At 38.0% G+C, this 21,555-nt stretch overlaps 3 protein-coding genes across 5 annotated transcripts in view; 2 read left to right on the top strand and 1 right to left on the bottom strand.

Annotated features, from left to right (window-relative positions):
- Positions 1-12,045, top strand: part of prtgb (protogenin homolog b (Gallus gallus)) — a 28,099-nt gene extending 16,054 nt beyond the window's left edge. The window contains exons 11-19 of one of the 2 annotated variants that reach the window (XM_089127685.1): positions 538-633; positions 1,383-1,569; positions 1,645-1,772; positions 4,547-4,717; positions 5,010-5,189; positions 5,986-6,109; positions 6,801-6,942; positions 7,426-7,461; positions 7,903-12,045. In XM_089127685.1, coding sequence (XP_088983811.1) covers positions 538-633; positions 1,383-1,569; positions 1,645-1,772; positions 4,547-4,717; positions 5,010-5,189; positions 5,986-6,109; positions 6,801-6,942; positions 7,426-7,461; positions 7,903-8,028 — 1,190 coding nt within the window. In that variant the 3' untranslated portion in view covers positions 8,029-12,045. The remainder of the gene's footprint in view (positions 1-537; positions 634-1,382; positions 1,570-1,644; positions 1,773-4,546; positions 4,718-5,009; positions 5,190-5,985; positions 6,110-6,800; positions 6,943-7,425; positions 7,462-7,902) is intronic. The other variant, XM_089127686.1, reaches the window with a different exon arrangement.
- Positions 12,046-13,916: 1,871 nt separating this feature from the next.
- Positions 13,917-17,547, top strand: rsl24d1 (ribosomal L24 domain containing 1). Its single transcript, XM_039648077.2, has 6 exons — positions 13,917-14,075; positions 14,934-15,047; positions 15,332-15,404; positions 15,488-15,551; positions 15,856-15,941; positions 16,590-17,547. Exons 1-6 carry the CDS (start codon positions 13,995-13,997, stop codon positions 16,655-16,657), a joined length of 486 nt encoding a protein of 161 aa, XP_039504011.2. The 5' UTR covers positions 13,917-13,994; the 3' UTR covers positions 16,658-17,547.
- plex9.1 (PML-like exon 9.1) lies at positions 17,146-20,719 on the bottom strand. Of its 2 annotated transcripts, XM_039648078.2 has the most exons (3): positions 20,493-20,715; positions 20,244-20,312; positions 17,146-18,954 (listed from the first exon to the last, which is right to left on the bottom strand). In XM_039648078.2, exons 1-3 carry the CDS (start codon positions 20,629-20,631, stop codon positions 18,431-18,433), a joined length of 732 nt encoding a protein of 243 aa, XP_039504012.1. In that variant the 5' UTR covers positions 20,632-20,715; the 3' UTR covers positions 17,146-18,430. The 2 variants fall into 2 exon arrangements, with proteins under 2 accessions (XP_039504012.1, XP_088983839.1); XM_089127713.1 differs by lacking the exon at positions 20,244-20,312 and having other exon boundaries at positions 20,493-20,719.
- Positions 20,720-21,555: the final 836 nt, after the last annotated feature.

Here is a 21,555-nt window from a genome sequence, read left to right on the forward strand (position 1 = left end):
TTTCTTCCTAACTAGTTGAGCATAAAGTTTTATCCCATTCCGGCCCCCAACCTCGGGTCATAAAGCTGTCGTCCCGGGAGACGGGTCCTTTCGGCAGCTGAATGCGCCTGTGAAGGTGACCTCCTCCGACCTCTCGACCTTTAGAGCCTTAACCCACCCCCCTCCCCCAGGACTTCACACACTGACCAAATTCACTCTTTACTGATGTGTGTCTAAACCTGTGCATCCAGACTTGAATTTTAATTTGGTTTAAGTCAATTTGGTTTGAGGGATAAAACTTTATGCTCAACTAGTTAGGAAGAAACAGGCCAAGAGATAAAGCTATTTAGATCCTTAAATTCTGAGGAAACTGAAAAAGAAAATGAAAAAATTATGTAATTCCAAAATGTTTCCCACAATAATTCCATGCTTGAGACACCAAATTTACTTTTTTTAGGTACTGTAGTAAAACCTTTCGTTAAAACCATTGTTTTTAACTCTTTAAGGCCCTTTGTGTAACTATAACTCTATTTTATAATGTTTTATGTTGTTCTTCAGACCCCAGAGTGAAGTACCATGTGAAACTGTTAGCGTTCAGTGCTAACGGCGACGGCTATCAGGCTCATCAGACGGTCAACACTCCTGGATGTCCTTGTAAGTGTTCGAAACACATGAACTTGTGCGTTTAAACTTCTGAAATTGAACGCTGACTCATGTTTGTATTCAATCAACATTTAACTTGAAAAGCGACGTTTGTTAAGCCGATCTTTCATTGTTAGCATGATAAGCTAACATAAAGCGAAATATTTCCTCTTGCGAAATAGAAGTGCACTTATAGTGTACAGCAAATCTAAAAAGTATATTTAAGATGCATGTGATGCACGTGCAGATAATATGATATTAATTAAATAAAAGGCCACTTAAGTGTACTTAAAAAGAGTACACTGTCATGCACTTTTAAAAACGTCAAATTAAAAAGGGTTATTTAATATTTTTGTTTTAATAATCTTTTGTGATACACTTTGTGTTGACTAACATACTAAAGCACATGATTTTAACTGTAGTGTGTTTGTTATACAATATTACATTAAAGTTAATAGATTTTAAAATGTATTAAATTGCAACTTCATCATTACAAATGTGTTGTTATAAATGTAGTTAATAAAATGACAAAAAGATTTCTGTCATGGGGTCAGGTTAGTGTGCGTGTGTATTTATTTGTGTGTGTGTGTGTATTTATGTGTGCATGTATTTGTGTGTGTGTATTTATGTGTGCGCATGTATATTTATGTGTGTGTGTGAGTGAGGAGAGAATATACAGTTTGTACAGTAGAAAAACCATTACGCCTATGGAATGTTTTCACAAGTATAGCAAAACAAACCTGTGTGTGTGTGTGTGTCAGCCGCACCAAACCGGCGTTTGGCCGCCCTGCCGCCCCCGGACCGCGTCCAGGCCGCAGCCCGCAGCTCGTCAGCGGTGAGTCTGAGTTGGGGTCGTCCTGCGTTCAGCTCTGGGAACAGCGTCAGCTACTCCGTCCGCTACGGGCCCGCGAGTCCCTCCGCCGCCGACAGCGTACGCTACGCCCAGACGTAAGTGCGCCGCAACACATCCACAGCACTTCAGCTTCTGGATCCAGATGTCAGACGTGTGTTCTCTCTCTTCAGAACCGAGCAAACCGTGACGGTCTCAGGTCTCCGGCCCAACACTCGTTATGAGTTTGCGGTTCGTCTTCATATGGATCAGATGTCCAGTCCCTGGAGCGCTAGCGTCTATCACAGGACTCCGCTGGAAGGTAGCGGCTACAAACTAGCATTACTAGCATTCGATGATATATTATAAGTTTGTTAAAGCGAAGATAAAGAATAGACTGTCACTGTGCACTCGGATTTAAGATTTACTACATTTAAGGTTTATTTATTTGAATTGCATTTGAAATTTAATAATATTTTAAAATATTGATATTATATTTGATTTAATTACCAATTTGAGACTGAAATCTATTTTCCGTGGGAGACCAGTTACAATTTAACCCTTTCACGCGTACGATCACACCGGTGTGATTACAACGTTCAGTGCATCACGTCAGCAACTGCTAAATTCAAACTTGCTGGCACTCAGCCAGAGACAGACGCACTCAGTGCTGTCATATATCACAACTATTGAGTGTTTTAACAACAACATAATGTTTATTTTAGGTTTCAGACATTTAAATACACATATGTACTGGCAAAACAATTATTTTGAGTTTGTAAAATACACACCAATGTCTATGGAAGCGGCAATAATAATCATTTCAATTATAATAAGACGACACGTTTTATTCATATCAGATACACATAACATTTGACCCTATTCTTCTCCCAGTTCACCAGCCTCTTACTATCATGTATTTCGTGAAAAGTGGAGGAATTGACGTTATAAATCCAACAGATACGATTCTCTGAACTGAAAACGAAACTAAAATGGCGCCGCCCATTGTGCATACAGCTCAAATAACGCGATCGTTATAAAGATGTCTAAACAACAAAACCCATCCACTTGCACATATTTGACAATCGGAATATCAGTGTTTCATGATATAGCTAATACATTTTTGAATATTTTTGATAAAAAAGGAAAAATGACACAAAAGCAGATGATCATTCACTCGTGACAAGCAATGACGCGTCACCATGGAAACATTAAAGTGGCAAGTTCTAAATAACGGTCGCCTTGAAAAACTCACGCTGGGGGGTCAGTTAGAATATTTTAAACTTACTTATACCATGGTCTGGGTGAATACTCGATTCTGATTGGCTGCTGGGTGTCCGTTAAAAAGTGATAGAGGACACCTAGTAAAGTAGTTCTGGTGAAACTGCCTGTTTACCATTCGAAATGAATAAATAAATGCGCTGCCCACAACGGCTGTGAGTAACCATAGCAACAGGCAGTCACATGCTCTAGCTCTATCATCTAACGTTAGATATTATAGCCTAATACAACAATGAGCGACTTCGTGCTATTTCTTTTAACATTTATGGAGAATATGGCAACTTTGACGACTGGTATGCTGCTGAAGAAAGAAAAAATGTAAATAAAACGGAGGAAATTACACCGCTGCTGCGCTGCTCCATTGAACTCTATTGGTAACGACGTAACTTGCGACCATAGTTGGATAACGATGCTTTCGGGAAACGCACCCCTGAATGAGACCCTGTGGGAGTTTTACGCAGCTGTCCAGACAACCAAGACAGGAGAAGGCTGAACGTTACAGCGTTTCAAGCCTAAGGAGCCTGAGGCAAATGACCCTCTCTTTGATCTGATTAATTTATTGCCCTCTATAACGTTAAGCGCAAATCGCTGGAGGTCAGAGCTAATTGTTTTTTTATTGTTGTTTGATTAATTGTTTTATGTGTAATAAAAAAAAAAACTATGCCTACCTTTTGTGTTTCATGAAAAAAAAAAATACATTTGTGAACCTGAAGGGATACGAGCTAAGCGGACTATAAATATCTCCGGTTGCTAAATAAACAGTCAGGCAATGCAAGTTATTATTTGTAAAAACTAGATTTAGCCTAATTAAAATATAAACTAATGTTTTAAAAATGTTTTATTTGGCAAGTGACCATGGTATAAGCGGGTTAATGCCCTCCGAGGTGTCCATTGTCAGGTTTTAATGGACTTCGGCGGAGGCAACCGTCCTCCGCTGCGCGTCGGCCGGTTTACGCCTCGCCGTCGTCCATTAAAACCTGACAATGGACACCTCGTCGGGCATTAACCCTTACGTGTGAAAGGGGTAAATACAGGGGTTGGACAAAAAAAACTGAAACACCTGGTTTTACTACACAATAATTTGTTAGAATGGTGAGGGCCTCATTTTGCATCCAAATACAGCACCAATTGACAGATAGAAGTCCTTCACAGTGACCAGAGGGATTATGAGCCGTTCCTCTTCCAGAACAGTGTCCAGGTCACTATATGATGCTGGTGGACTCGCTCCTCCGAAACACCTCAATAATATTCAGATCTGGTGACTGTGCAGACCATGGGAGATGTTCAACGTCACTTTCATCTTCATCAAACCCTTCTGTCACAAGTCTTGCTGTGTGTGTTGGTGCATGATCATGGTGCATCAGGTGATCATGATCCTCCAGAAGGGTTTGGTAGTCCTCGGCAGTGTCGTGTCCATCAAATACAATCAGGATTGTCATGATATTGGAGCTCAAACCATCACTGATCCACCCGTGCTTCACTCTGAAGATTGGCCGCCAGGCATATAGATGTGAAACCTCCAACATTGGCCAGTGTTTCAGTTTCATTGTCCAACCCCTGTACAAATACAACATAGTCAAAAACAAACAAACAAGCATCACACATTAAAGAAAAGAACAGGTCACATATGGCAGTTACATGGATAAAGATGCGTGACCGAAAGCCTCATACCGAACGGTTCAATACGAATACGTGTATCGCTACACCCCTAACAAATAAGCATCACACTGAGTTAGTTGTTGTCGTAACTGAAGCCGCTGGATTGGATGTTAATGCACTCTCCCTGTGAGACTCAAGCGCTTCTTGTGTCGTCAGCCCCGGGGTCTCCGCCTCAGGCCGTGCGGGCGACTCTGATCGAGGACGACACGGCGCTGGTGTCGTGGAATCCGCCGGACCAGCCGGATCTGTGTGTGACGCACTACACCGTCCTCTACGCCTCTCACAGCGCCGGGAGCGCCGGGGAATGGCAGGTTCTCCAGAGGGAAGGTGAGCAGAACCAGAACTACTGCACGTGTTCCTCACACACCGCTCACAAAGACCCGCCCCCTTTAGTTACTGTTGCTATGTCCGACAAGCCACGCCTCTCTCACACACACCATGTTCTCACGCAGTGAAACGCACACATCATGGCACAGAGATGACATATTGACACATTGACAACACACAGTACAAACTGTTTTTATTATATATTTAAATATATATTATAAAATATTTGAATACAATATATCACTTAATCATCCTCTTGGTGTGATTGTGCTTTGATGGCCTCTCTCTCCAGCGGTGAACACGATGGCTCTCCTGGAGAAGCTGGAGTCGGGGAGCGTTTACCTGGTGAAGATCTCTGCCTCGAACCCGGCGGGAGACGGGCCGTTCTCCGGCACCGTTGAGCTGAGGGTCAGAGGTCGAGTTCAGCCGGGGAAAACCCCACGGCACACTGACCACCGCGCCGACAGCACAGGTACACCAATCCCTCTTCTACTGTATTATTTAAAGCTTTAGTTCACTTTTAAAAAAAACTTTTGCTGATAATTTACTCACCCCCATGTCATCCAAGATGTCAATGTCTTTCTTTCTTCGAAAGAAAAGAAATTAAGGTTTTTGATGAAAACATTCCAGGATTTTTCTCCATATAATGGACTTTAATGGGAACCAAACGGTTCAAGGTCCAAAAGACAGTTTCAGCGCAGCTTTAAATGACACCAAACGATGAATAAGGGTCTTATCTAGCGAAACCATCGGCCATTTAAAAAATAAATAAAAAAATGTACGTTTTATAAGCACAAATGCTTGCCTTGCTCTGTACATGGGTCAATTTTTTGAAATTGAGATTTATACACCATCTGAAAGCTGAATAAATAATCTTCACTGTGATGGATGGTTTGTTAGGATAGGACAATATTTGTCTAAATCTGGAATCTGAAGGTGCAAAAAAAAAATAAAAACATGCAATAATGTTCTGGCTTTTGGTGCATCCAATATTTTTTTTAATATAATTTACGATAGGAAATTTACAAAATATCTTCATGGAAAATGATCTTTACTTAATATCCTAATGATTTTTGGCATAAAAGAAAAATCAATAATTTTGACCCATACAATGCATCTATCGCCACAAATACACCCGTGCGACTGGAGACTGGGTTAGTGATCCAGGGTCACATGTGAGAATCTAAGTATAAGCCATGCAAGTCTGTCAGGTATAAATTAAGTGAACATTAATCTCCTGCACTTTAACAAAAATTCGATTTTTACAGCGTTTATGGACGGGCTGTATCTCATGGACGAGAAGTCGATGACGGGGATCGTCGTGGGCGTGTGCATCGCTCTGTCCTGCATCATCCTCTGCATCTTCATCCTCCTCACCAAGAGCGAGACGCGGTGAGTCTTCCGTCTCTCACAGAACCAGATCGCTCTGTTCGTGTTGAAGATTAGAGATGAGAATGATATGATCATTTTGGCCGATACCGATAATTCTTTATATTTGAAAGCCGATACCGATAGTTCTTTTTATGCCATGGTCTGGGTGAATACTCGATTCTGATTGGCTGCAGGGTGTCCATTAAAAAGTGATAGAGGACACCTAGTAAAGGAGTTCTGGTGAAACTGACTGTTTCGAAATTAATAAATAAATGCACTGGCTACATCAGCTGTGAGTAACCATAGCAACAGGCAACCAAAGTATCCGTTTACAATTTATCAATTGTATTTATTACAATCTAGTTAGCCGTTATACTATGCCTACCTGTGTGTTTTAATTATAGGTAACAAAAAAAGAAAGTGTAACGCCCATAGCTAGACAAGCCTAACTTACAGGATAACAAATATTTTTCTTGCTCGTAAATTAGCTAAACTGAAGGGTTCAACGAGCTGAGCACACTATAAATATCTCCGGTTGCTAAATAAACCATATCCAGGGAAACCAAGTTATTGTTTGTAAAAACTTTAGATTTCGATTGTAAAACTAATACATTATTTATCAGCTTTAATATATCAGCCAAGATAATAAACACATATCGACCGATACGGATATGGTGGCCAATATGTGACAGCCAGTGTGGGTTTCTCTCAGCAGGAAAGCCTCTTCCTCGAAGATGATTGGACAGGTGAGGAATGAAGTCATGCACAACGATGCGTCATCAGCCAATCAGCAGCAGGCGGAGCCCGCAGAGGGCCTGAGGCCGATGATGAGGACACACTTTATTGATACTAAAGTAAGAATTTGTTTACTTTATTTACCAATGTGTACATAGGGTTTGAATTTTTGACAGAAAATTGACATTTAAAAAATATATATATAATTGTTTAGGTTAAAAGGTTTTGACAAAAATATTTACGCTTGTGTTCCTCGCGGTCAGAAACGAGCGCATTGGAAATGAATGAGTTTCCTCTAGTGGAAGCGTTCGGTACTGCAGCCACACACACTCTCACTGAACGCTCATTTCTTAAGAAATCAAATTTGTAACACGACTTGTTTAGATTTATGGCTTTGATTTTCAAGCAGATTTAGAGTAAAACGTTTTTTTTGGAAAATATACATTTTGTTAAAAAACAAACAAAAAAAAATGTATAGGTCTATAACTTATAGGTCTATAAGTTTATTTTAAACTTTTTTCACTTCAGCAATAATCTGCCAAGTGTCGTCTTTAAAAAGACCAAACTTTAATGATTTAAATACATGTTTTGTTTGTTTCAAGGGCGGAGCAGATCAGATGATGAAGCAAGCGAGCAAAGTGAGATCAATCTTTTAATTATCTTTTAATTTCTAACTTTCATTTAGTTTTTTATTTAATATTAATATTTTAATTTATTTTAGCTTAATTTCAAATAACATTTTTTTTAACAATAATGACACATTTCTGAATTAAATCTATTATTCATAGTTTTAAATATTTTTATACTTTCAATTCATTTTAATTTTTACACAAATATGTCATATGCTTCTGACATTTTGGTTAGTTTTAGTTCAGGTTTAGTTTTTATTTATTTCCAGTAAGTAATTTAAGCGCTTCAACTTAAACGGATTTCGCATTAGTTATAAATTTCATTTAGTAAAAGTTTTTCATTTATTTTTATTTTATTTTTTTAGCATTTTAGTTAACAAGTGTTTTTCTGTTTAGTTAAGTGTTTTTCTGCCCACGATCTCTAATGTCGGATGTGTTTGTGTTGCACAGATTGATGATCGTGTTCATGCGGTGGCGAAGACGGTTCTGCGTTACGAGGACGAGCAGATCCTCTTCCGGCCACTGGGGGAGCCGGAGAGTTCGCAGAGCAGTGCGGGACGAGGAGACGGAAGATAAACGAGACATACCTGTCACTCGTGTGATGTGAATGGGCGTGGCCTGAGATTCCAGGACAAATAGAGACAAAGCACATTTAGGCCACGCCCACACACACAATCTAACTGTCTCAAAAACTGAGTTTCTGACTTATAACAAAAAACAAAACAAAGTTTAAAAGCTGCTGTGTCACAGAGTGTACAGCAAACAAGCTAAACAACCCAGAAATACGTGTTTATAAGCTGTCGACCCCAAAAAACAGTGTTTAAGGACACAAAAGTGGAGACATGCGATTGAGAGCGACCGAAACATGACGTATTACTCTGAGAATTAACTCACGCCACTGAGGGGAACATTATCAGCCACAGGATAGCGTATAACATATAAAACTGACATTTGGATATTTGACTTACCAGTTTCTAAATGCATTTTAAGTGTCAGGATCCCACAGTTTACCCATTCGCTCCAGCCTGTCCCGCTTTTGTGTCCTTAAACACTGTTTTTTGGGGTCGACAGGTTGTTTAGCTTGTTTGCTGTACACTCTGTCACACAGCAGCTTTTACACAACGTTTTGTTTTTTTTGTAATAAGTCATAAATGACGAGGCGGCAGCTTCACACAATGCAAACTCAATGGAGACGGCGTGTCGCTCTGTCTCTATGAAAACCAGCCGCACTGTTTCTTCAGGATACGACGGATCCGGAGAGACTGCGATGCGGCTGCTCGTGCCAAAAACCCTTTAAATATATAGCTTTACTAAGTCGCAGATGCTCTGCTGGCTTTGACAAACTTGCACAGCCTTTTCTAATGACTTGCCTTTCCCGGCCGGACCTGTTCGGAGTGATTCCCAAAGATTAGACGTGTGTCCCATCAGCTTTCCCTGCTCCGGATGATGAATGTGTTGAAGAGCGCCGGATGTGTGTTTTACGCTGACGGACGCGTGTTTATTTGTGACAGAGACGGGGTTTGGTTCTGCTGTCTCTCTACCTCATTCGCCCTCGTACGGGTTTGTGCAGTTCCTCGAGTTCTACTATTGTTGTGATATCAACACTGAATGTGTTTTGCCGTATATAATCCAAAGAGTCCAAAAGATAATATTAAAATAGGAACACTTTACATTAAGGTTCAATAAGTTAATCTAAACTAACAATGAACAATACTTCTACTGCATCTTAATGTTAATTTCAACATTTACACTAATTAAAAGTCATACAGTCGCAAACAAATTAACTAGCATTTAAGAAAGATTAATGAATGCTTTTAAAATATTATTGCCTCATATTAATCTTTGTTAATATATCATCTCAGCATTTACTAATACCTTTTTTTCGATCAAAAGTTAATAAGCTGCAAGAATATATTGCTCGTTGTTAGTTAATGCATATACTGATGATTACAAATGAGACCTAATTGTAAAGTGTTACCTGAAAACTACTGTTTTTCATTCTTTTCTAGTTAATTATGAGACATTCAAGTACTCTAGTTTCATTGCTTATTTTCACACGAAAATAGTGCAGAAGCTGAAATATTTTTCTTTTACATCAAAATCCTAAGACTTTCCAGGTTTACATGAAAAAATCCTTTAAAACCTCACCCTACATATTTATTTTTGACTTGAAGATACAAAAAGCAATATGAAAGTGGCGTGTCAGGTTATGAATGCTGCTTTATACGTGTTCGAGTGCATACGAGTGAACCGTTTACCTCAGTTTATTTAATTCAGTTCGCCGTTCTTGTGTTGTACGACCTCCTGTCCACTGTCGTGTAGCGCATGAGCGCTTTACGCTTGGCAGATGAGATCAGGTTGCTCCGATGCTACTGTATTAAGCTTGTTTGTTGAGTTAGCTGTGATATTGCGCACAGTTTGTGTTGTGGAGGATTCGGTTTTGATTCATTTTGGTTGTTCACATAAATTAGCTCTTGCTTCTTTAAAGGAATATTTTGGGTTTAGTCGAATGAAACCGTATTGACGGCATTTGATTACAACAGAAAATAATGTTGCGTTCACGCCATGTCTTAACGTCTTAACCTAAGTCGCATTGTGGAACATCAAACTAAACAGAATGAGATCCAGCGAGAAAGTGTTTTAATTTGCAGCAGAATTAATAACCTTGCAGCAAAGTAGCATTAAAATTCAGCACAGAATTCTGTTATATCAGATCAAATCACACTGACGTGGAAACATATGAGCGAACCAGTTATAGAAGGCTTTACAATTCACAAATCACCATGGATTTCATGTCTGTAACCATGGTATTGTGGCAGAAATATTCGAATGTTTTTACATTATCCATTTCAGGGTTCAAACAGCCCTTTGAGAGTGAAATTCAAGGACTTTTCAAGTGCTTAACACAACTTTTTGTTAGAACTTAAAAGCTCTAAATACCATCCAATTTAAATGTTATTTTTAATGTGATGACCAAAAACATTTGTAAAACTAAAGTTTCAAGATGTGGGAAAACTAACACTTGGTGGCAAATAAAAACTTTTATTTAAAATAAAAAGACTGCTATAACCAGTAGATGGCGACAGAGGAGCACATATTGTCTTATTAGCCATTTCCACTCCCTATATATATTTTTGCTTTTGTATAGACAATATGAAATCATTAATATGAAATCATCAAGAATTAAATTATCAATGTTTGGCACCTTTTGTACTGAAATATAAAGCAGGAACAGTCGAGGCCACGTGGTGAAAGTTGTAACTCACAGAAAATGTAACTTTACGTTGTGTTCTACAAACGGCGTTCAGAATCGTTACGGTAATGACGACATGGCGTGAACACACCTTTTCAACCTGAAAGTGTTCGTTTACGGTAAGCAACCGAGTTATATAAATCATTTCGAAATCATCCGTTGTTTTTGTTGGTTTATAACGTTATGACTTGAAAACGTCACGTCAACGTGAAAACTTTTTTTTACCTGCATGATTTCTGTGGTGAACAAGTGTAAAAAATAACCACAAAAAAAAAAAAATGGCACCGGTGATGTCGGTCCAACAAACTGAAAGCTTTAAGACGTCGACGGCCTTATGATGGGAGGATCGTTTGCAATATGAAAGATGTCTGATCCAAAGAGTGAAATGAAGTATACAGAGCTGTTACCTCCAAAGATAGATACTATATATTTCTGTATATTTGAAAGAAAGTGCCAAAAGTATCGCATTTCAGCTTTACGTTCCGACGCTCATATTTTCTTCGCTAGGCCTCCATTTTAGATTGTAGTGACGAGGCGGGTGTGTGACGTATGACGCACGCTAGAATCCAAAGAGTTGTTTACTTCTTTCACTGGGTTGAATTACGATTTCAACATCGAGTATGATCGTGATTGTGTGACTTTGAGTGTTTGTATGAAGTGTGGCTGAACTACATTTGCTGTATTACTGTTGTCCGAACAATATTTTATAATGTGACTTGGGAAAAATATAATCAGAGCTTTGAAACAACCCTTTAGAACGAGGTGACACAAAATCATTTTTCAGAAAGCAAATTAAATCTATAACTTTACCAAAGATTGATACGGTCGCCCCTGTGTAGACTTGACTAGACTTTTGCTTTTGTAAAGTTGCATAATGTTTTGACTACGATCACACATCTTTAAACCTTCAGAAACCTGTTTTAAACCCTTTTTAGCGTATTGAACATGTGTCGTGCCAAACCAATCTCAAACAATGTGAATTTACTCCTGATTGTAAAAAAAAATCACAAAGTCTTTGAATTAGGCCTGTAAATGCTTCAATATGCTGTGCTTTCCATTTTTTTTTATTCTTAGGAGTGATTTTGAACTTGTCATTTGTGTTTAATGTTTTGTTTGTTCACATTGAAGGGTTTTGCTCATTGAATGTCCCTGAACAGCCAAAGAAATGTGTTTTATACTCTGAGTCAGGAACTTTAATGGACTTTTAGCATGATTTTTTTCCTGTTGAGTTATTATAATTTGTATCATGATTATTTAAGCCCCTCATGTTGAGCATGTTGTTCCAGTTTGATTCCATTACATGCCAAAAAGTGGTCAGAACAATGCACATTATAATAAAATATTTCTAAAAAAAAAAAAACTGTTTGGCTCATTAATGTTGTTTTTAGTTAGTTAGAAATCACCCCTTTTGATGTCTTATGTAAATGAGTTTAATGCCAGTGATATTTAATTTGAAGGCTATTATTATACTTAACTGCATTAAAATAATAGATTTTTCAAAAATAGGACTTCTGTAAAGCAGTGATCAGAGAAACGAAGCTTTTCGAAACTATGAATCAATTCAACCGAAATGATTCACTCGAAACGCAACGCGCTGGCGACCCCTGCTGGTCAGAACAGTGTAAGTGCAATGAAAACTCATGCCAAAGATTTTTACAAACATTTCATTGAAAGTGTATTAACAAATCATCTATTACATTTACCATTAAATATGAAGCGTCTGTATATAATATGTGTTATTTAATTAATTAAATTGTATGGCTTGTTTTGTATAGAGCTAGAGACAATCAACTAAAACGCTTCCTTTTTATTTTAGTTCTACAAATGTAGGCCTATCATTAAAAATGTCTACAAATGCATATATTTTTTAAAAAGTAGGCCTATTATAAATAATAATATAAAGTAAAAAACAGCGGCGAAACATTGGAATTTTGAAACGTTTCGAAAACGTTCATCACTACTGAAAATATCTCTATTCATTACGATTTTACACGAAACCACTTAAAATTAAGCAATTTAAAACAATTTAGATATAAAGTGTCTGTCTGTCTAAAATTGGAATAATTCAAACAGAAAATAATAACAATAGCTTCGTTCAGTGTATTTCAAATAATCTTTTTTTAAATTTTGTCTGGTTAAAGTCCCCGTGAACCGGAAGTTGCAAACGATTTTTCTCCAGTGCTGTGACGTATTTCCAAGTGAAACGGAATATTGAACAGAGGGCAGGGTTTTACTCTAGCGCTCCTCCTCTCCATCTCTCGCTCATAGTAAACTAACGGTTTGAGGGGAGTGGTTAAGCGTTTCCCCACCCAAACTGTGAAGCCTACGTCATCAGAAAAAGAAACCGTTCCAGACCGGAAGTAACTTTTCAGATTTTGATTAAAGATTAAGTCAAGTCAAGTCAAGTCACATTTATTTATATAGCGCTTTTCACAATACAGATTGTATCAAAGCAGCTTCACAGTGATAACATGTAAGTAGCACAACACAGATCAACAACATTGCTAAACACTAAATAAATAACCCCAACTGAGCAAGCTCAAAGCAAGCCAAAAGCAAGGCGACAGTGGCAAGGAACCAAACTCCATCAGATTGGATGGAGAAAAAACCTTGGGAGAACCCAGGCTCAGTCGGGGGCCAGTTCTCCTCTGGCTTACATTCATATTGTTTAAATATAAATATTAAATATAAATATTGTTTATGAATCAAACGGCGCCATAACATATCGCAGGCGTTGAGTCGTCTCATCACAGGCGTTGAGTCGTCTCATCACAGGCGTTGGGGCATCCGAAATCCCCGTGAGAGGCTGGACACAAAACTGGACCTGACGAACGCCATTTTTCTCGGGACAAGCGTCCCGAGATAACAGCAGAAAGGCATTACCAAGGTAAAACATTTTTTTAATATATTTTTACTTGCACGGATTAATTGTTCACCACAAGACTAGTAATATGCGCTAACAAAGTAAATAGGTTCAATTTTGATTTCACGGGGACTTTAAATCTCGTATATAACTTTAAAAAAAACTTGTTGAAATGGGTCAAATTATTTCGATGAGTTAAAATAACAGGAAAACATATGTCGCCATGATTTATTACTCATATGATATTATATTGTACGCTCTAGTGTTAATGTGAGGTAATGCTACTCCAGGCGTCTTGGTGGCGCTAGAGCCTGTGCCCTGCGTGGTGACGTCATGCACCGGAAGTGGAAGGCAAGCGTCCTCTTTTCCGCCTGTGTTCGCAGCGCTGCGACACATGTGCGAGTTTAATAATAATAATTGATCAAAATGCGTATCGAGAAGTGTTATTTCTGCTCGGCCCCGGTTTATCCGGGTCACGGAATGATGTTTGTGCGGAACGACTGTAAGGTAACGTTAAACACTCGAGCGATTATTAATATTACTGGCGTGTGTGTGTTTGTGTTTATGTCAGACGGACGATGAGCGTCATTTCAACGAGTAGCTTTATATTGTTTATTATTAAGGTATTAAATGTGAATTAGGTGTTTTTGAAATAGTTCACTTATTGATATTTGTGTTTTTTTATGAACGATTGTACGTGTCGACACTCGACTGTAACATTTCAATATCGTAATACTACATGTAATGAAAACATGGGGAAATGATGTTTCACATAATCTATAAAATAAGTTTACATAATAGATAACAATTTAATTTAATGTGTAATTTAATAAAATGTTATATAATTTTATATTATTTACAGCAGTCAACAATTTTGGATCGGTTTTTGTTTTAAAACGATTCATCAAAGAATCCTGAAAAAAAAATGTTTTCAACATTTACAATTATCATTAATGTTTCTTGAGCATCAGATCATCATATTAGAGTGATTTGTGAAGGATCATGTGACACTGAAGACTGTAGTAATGATGCTGAGTGAAAATTCAGCTTTGATCACAGGAATAAATGACACTTTACAATATATTCACATAGAAAACAGATTATTTACATTATAATAATATTTCTCAATTTTACTGTTTTGTTGTTGTATTTATAATCACATAAACACAGCCTTGGTGAGCAGAAGAAACCTATTTTAAAACATCTTACCGATCCAAAACCTTTGACTGGTAGTGTATATTATACTACAATTTTAATATATTCTCTCCATGATAATATCACGTCCAGAATAAGACACCTGCAGTGTTTGCACGTTCTCAGTCTGTGTTTGTCAGTGTGAATCCTGAACGGTTTGTGGTTTTGAAGTCTTTCAGGTTCTGCAGATCCAAATGCCACAGAAACTTCAAGAAGAAGCGAAACCCGAGAAAGACCAGATGGACCAAAGCGTTCAGGAAATCAGCGGGCAAAGAGCTGACGCTGGTGAGAGACCGACACACACACCTTTGTTTCAGCTGTTATGTGAGGCACTTGAGGCTGTCACTTTTGTGAAAATCCACGAGTGATTTCTTCATGACACAGCCGTTATGATATGCATATTGCGATATATATACACACACATTTGTGATATTTTGATTATTGTGATATATTGTGCAGCCCTACCGTGTTTTATTATGAATAAAATACCGCTATTGACCAATCAGAATCCAGGATTGTAACTAACCGTCTTCTAGAGTGTAATAAATGCTGGTGTTTGTGTTTGGCAGGATAACGCGCTGGAGTTCGAGAAGCGCAGGAATATTCCCGTCAAATACAACCGAGAGCTCTGGAGCAAGACGAGTGAGTGTGCCGGCTTTATCGTGTAATAATGACGTAAAACTGATCAACTCTTAACCTGAACCGTATGTGTGTGTGTTGAACAGTGGAGGCGATGAAGAAGGTCGAAGTTATCAAGACCAAGCGCCAGGCTCGGTTTATCATCAACAGGTGAGTGCATATTCACATCATATTCTCAACATATTCACATCTGTGTTTGCCTTGTTTTTCTGAAATTTAGGGGCAACATTTTCATGTCCGTTTTGGGATGTTGCAACTTGCAGAGATTCGCTTAAATTCCAAACGTGTTCGTAAACACTTATTTGATAAATGATAATAAGGTGCATGTGTCTTTAAATGGGGTGTTGAATGGCTGAGGTCAGAAATATGCTAATATGGGGAATATGCTAGTCTGTCAGTGGTTTGATCGCTCTGTTTGCTTGACATTTCCATAAACATTTCCATATTTGCGCAGGTTGAAGAAAGGCAAAGAGCTGGGCAGGGAGGCCGTTATCAGCGAAGTCAAGAAAAACATTCACCTCATCAAAGCTCCACACGCAGGTAAACACACACTGGTCACACACACACACTCCAGAGGTTTTGACAAAATATTGCAGTTTACCTAAAAAAAATGTAGTTATTATTTTAGTCAGGTTGTGTGAATGATTCAACAGCTCGCTTATAAACCAGGGTTTAACCGCATGTTCAGCTTTAGTATATCGGACAAATTTTCTTATGGAGCCGATACCGATATATCGTGCATCCTTATTAGAAATGCTTTACTTGTTTTATTACCGGATGAAAGCATTACTGTTGTATTGGATCTGCATTTTGACTGAAACTCCAGGGAATGATTCGATGGCAAATACATTTTTAAGTCACTTGTCGCCACCTAACTGGCGCAGTCGTTATCTGAAACTGGTCATTACTGTAGACACCAGTGTTTATATTCGGATTATAACCTTCTGTGATTACTTGAATGATTGTAAGACAGACATAATGATTCTGTGTGGTTGAAAAGACTGTCATACCTTTACATGACGCTTCTCTCTCCGGATCAGAACACAGATCTGAGCGTTAAAGTGTGATTTTGTTTGAGAGACCGAGCCGAATCTGTCATTTAGGACTGGGACTTAGTGGTGTTTGAATCGAGATCGCCATGTTTTAAAGATTAATATGCAGCTCGACACTTCTGCCGTCTGTCATCAGGTCAAGCCAAACGGCTGGAGGACAAGATGGTCCAGAAACTGGCAGAGGACGTGCACATGGATGAGTGAACACTTTACTTCTGGACTTTCAGAAGCTTTCTGCTGAAATATTGAGAATCCTGATCTATATTGATCAGAATCCAGACGGAGTCAACGGGACTTATTTACATGTTCCCTCTGGAATAATCCTTTCTTTTGCTCTAGGGGCCGAAGATTATTATGGACATAAAGGCTTTGTGTGTTGTAAGTGTCCATATAACTGAACATCAACACTTCAACTCTATGGAATTTGTGCAAAATATGAATTCCAATAAAAAAAAAAAACGTAAACATTTATTTTTCATGTTTGTAAATGTCTAGTTGCAACCGAAATACCGTCATATATATGAAGTTTAATAAAGGGAAATCAACAGGAGCAAAGGTAAAAGCAAATTTAGCAGTTTCAAAAATTGGTTCATATTTCCAGTTACTGAATAAATGTCGACATGTTAGAATGTAGAAAAGTTTATATTCATCCTGACCCCTGAGATCAAGAAAAGGAAGCAAGACCAGATGCAGAAAGTCAAATATATGAAGTTTAATAAAGGGAAATCAACAGGGACATTTTTTTTTTTGCATAGCAATGGTAAAAGCAAAATTAGCAGCTTCATAAAATGGTTCATATTTCCAGTTCCTGAATAAATGTTGATATGTGAGAATGTAGAAATGAAATTCTGAGAGATTATATTCATTATGATCCCTAAGATCAAGGAAAAGAAGCGAAACCGGATATTAAACAAACCGAAAAAAGATAAAAGTTTAAGGCAGGCAACAAATACACATTTTTAACACCGCGGCATAATTTACAGATGATTTAAATGATAAACATTATGAAACACTTTACACACGTTCAGTGTAAAATAAGACGTCGCATTACACTGTTATTGCTGCAAATTCAATAAAGCACAAATTATCAAAAACTGTTTTGAAAAATTATATGAAACGTAATTAAATAAATAAAAAAAATTATTATTGTACCACTAAGGCATTATTTCTATTCTGGAAGTGTTAAAAGGACCACTTTTTTTTTGGAAATATGCTCATTTTACATCTCCCCCAGGTTTAAACAGTTGGGTTTTACCGTTTTTGAATGCATTCAGTCGATTTTCTGATATTTAGAAGAATATCAGTAACCAGACAGTTTCTGCTCTCATTGACTTCCATAGTGTTGTGGAAGTCAATGAGAGCAGAAACTGTCTGTATATAATTAATATAATATATGAACTAATGTACTGTAATTTATGGAGATGATTTGCCCAAAAAAACTTAACTTTTTGTTATAAAACCACAGGTGAAACTCGAGAAATGAAAATATGGTGCAAAAGTTGGTGCATTTCAATAATTCAACTTAAAAGCTGAAACTAATATATCATATAGGTTCATTACATGCAAAGTGAGATATTTCAAGCTCACAGCTTATGAAAACACCAAAGTCAAAATTAGACTATTGTTAAAAGGTTTTCATAAGCTGTATAATCCTCACAATTCTAACAAATAAAGGCTTGAAATATCTCACTTCGCTTGTAATGAGTCTATATGATATATTAGTTTCAGCTTTTAAGTTGAATTACTGAAATTAACTTTTGCACCATAAGGCACGGCACTGTGAAAAAGAAACTTAAAATGAAGGCGGCACAAACACTTTAAGTTTAACCAACTGGAGACTTGGATATTTGAGTTGACTAAACTTAAAAAAGTTTTCATGCTGCATTGCATTTTTAAAAAGAAACAACGTCTTTTTTTTCTATTCTGGGACTGTTATATATATATATATATGTGTGTGTATAACCGGTGAGTGTTGCATCATCTGAGTGTGGTGGTGTGCTTCCACACGAGGCTCTCGCAGGGGTCCCACACGCGGTAAAGCTCCTGCAGGGTCCTGGCGTCCTCCGTGGCGTCGTGCGCGCCGTACGGCTCCCGCAGGAAGTGCTCCACGAGGTAGGGCTGGGAGTATTTCTGCAGCTGGAACATGTCTCTGCTCAGCGTCAGCGTGTCCACGCAGCCCGACACCACGCGCCGGAACTCCTCCAGCAGGGCGAACTCCTCCAGGACCCGCCGCAGGATCGGCCAGTCGAAGCGCCGGCTGTTGTGGCCCACCAGGAAGGGCCTGTTGAAGGTCCTGAGGAACGAGATGAAGTCGGCAAGGGCGCGTGCGTGTGGGACGGTGGGGACGGGACGGCGGTGGAAGAGCAGTGATTGGCCGGAGACCGTGAGACCCGTGACCTGGGACGCCCCGTCAGTGATGCTGCAGCGGGGCAGGAGGTACGCGTTAAACGTCTGGTTCCCGCTGAGGGCCGACAGCTGCACGATGTCACACGCGGACGTGTCTGAGGACAGGGGAAACACAATACCATTAATATCATACTTATTTTTTTAAACAGTATTTTACTGTAGAATTACATGCATTGTATTTTAAAAATCTTTTTTTATTATACTGTAGTTAACCAACTAATTTTCTTTAGGCATTAGCGGATGGCATTATGATATATTTTATAATTTTGTTTCTTACAATATTTTACAGTAGAATAATGAAAATAAAACCATCTCGAGATTAAAGTCATTATAATGTGAAATTAAACTAGTTAAATTAAGAGTAAAAAAAAAGTCAAAATACAATCTTGAGAATAGTCGTCGTTTTTCAAGAAAAAAAATCGTAATGAAATGTAGAGAATAATGCATTGGATCAGTGTTCATTGCTTTCTGATAGAGGACATGACAGTTGATCACTTTGTCAAGTTGTATAACAAAGAAATCAACTTTAGCTAATTATGACAGAATAATAGTTAGCACATGAACTTTAAAGAGAATTTGCTCTAATCTTTTTTTTAATAGGATATTTTACTGTAGAATTAGATGCATTGGACTTTTAAATATATTTCCACTTATTTTTATTAGATATTATAATTAGTTTCTAATTAGTTTAAAGTATGAAAAATAGTCACCCAGTATAGCTATATCTAATTACTATTGCCGATAGTACATATGAATGTATATATATGAAGAGTTCAGATGCAAAAGCCTCTATGTGCCATTTGAAATTTTCTTTTAAAATTATAATTTATCAAGCTTGTATGAAGATTACCTATTAATTGTCATTTAAGTGAAATTACTGAACTTAAATATATAAGCTTGATAAAAATGACCATTCTAGAAGAAAATTTTAAGTGGCATTTAGAGGCTTTTGCATCTGAACTCTTCATATATATATATATATATATATATATATATCACATACATGAATGAATGAAAAATATAATATTTTAATATTTACTCAATATATCCATCTATAAAAAGGAATATGGTTATGGCGTACAGATATGAAACCTTTGGGTTTTCATAAGCTGTAAATTATAATCATCAAAATAACAAAAAGAGCTTGAAATATCTCACTTCGCTTTAATGAGTCTATATAATATATTAGTTTCACCTTTTAGGTTGAATTACTGAAATAAATTAACTTTTGCACGATATTCTCATTTTTCGAGTTTCACCTGTAAAGCTGAACAGATTATTGGTCACATGAAAGTGACACCTGACCTGTGTAGTCTAAAAATGGCAAACAAACATCATATGATCATGTAAAGCTGTAGAGTGTGTGTGAGAGAGTTAGCTATACCCAGTCCAGTTGTTTCCAGGTCAAAAAACACCGGCGTCGCTTCGTCGTTTCTCATGGCTTTAACGTTATCTGTCAAAAACCAGTACAGTTCATTATGCTTTATTAGTGTTGTTACGAAAGTTACGTCTTGTGTCAGCATAGTGAATCTCGGTGACACAAACAACAGCCTTTATAACCCTTAATCATAGAACAGAGCTTTAGTTTGAAACATATTGAACAAATATTAAAGGAGAAATCACGCGAACTCACCGCTCGGGCTCGCGCACCGGAACAGCCTCAGCAGTGCTCGCGTCAGTCGCGTGACCGCGGTTATCAACCACATGAGCAGATCGATAAGCGATAGTGTGGGTTTATTTCCCGCAGATTCTACGCGTTTAGACTCTTTCATTTCGTCGTTCGGATCGGTTTCGTTTCTCTTGAACCTCCTCAGCGATCACATTCACTTTTAATATGAGCACTGATGACGAATCCATGAGCAATGAGCGCTCCGCCCTGACGAGGACAGCAAAGACCGCAAACGCTCACCATGGCTGAAGTTTGAATGGAGAAAATTGAAAATTGGAGAAACTTATTTTTTCGCACGAAAAAAAAAACGACAGTGGTACCCCTTTCGTTTTTGTGTGCAGAAAAAAATAAGTTACTACAATCTTCTTGAAACTCTTTATTCTGATAGAGGGCCATGGGACTTAGACCTGAGTGCCAAAATGGAGGCTCCGTCTAGCCCCTTCCAGAGCTGAGATATTGAGATCCCACGTAGCATTTATGCCATTATATCTCAATATCTCAGCTCTGGAAGGGTCTAGGGCCTCCATTTTTGCACTCAGGTCTAAGTCTCATGGCCCTCTATCAGAATCCAGAGTTTTGAGAAGATTGGAGAAACTTATTTTTTGCACAAAAAACAAAAGGGGTATCACTGTCGTTTTTGTTTGTTTTTTTGGTGCGAAAAAATAATTTTCTCCAATCTTCTTGAAACTCTGCATTCTGATAGAGGGCCATGGGACTTAGACCTGAGTGCCAAAATGGAGGCTCTTGACCGTTCCGGAGCTGAGATATTGAGATCCCATGTAGCATTTATGCCATTATAAATATCTCAGCTCTGGAAGAGGCTAGGGCCTTCATTTCTGCACTCAGGTCTAAGTCCCATGGCCCTCTATCAGAATCCAGAGTTTCAAGAGAATTGGAGAAACGTACTTTTTCGCACCAAAAAAAAAAAGAAGAAAGGGGTACCACTGTCTTTTTTTTTTTTTTTTTGGTGTGAAAAAATAATTTTCTCCAATCTTCTTGAAACTCTGGATTCTGATAGAGGGCCACG

This window comes from Pimephales promelas, chromosome 25 (assembly GCF_988280905.1).
Source record: "Pimephales promelas chromosome 25, fPimPro1.hap1.1, whole genome shotgun sequence".
Taxonomy (NCBI): Eukaryota; Metazoa; Chordata; class Actinopteri; order Cypriniformes; family Leuciscidae; genus Pimephales; species Pimephales promelas.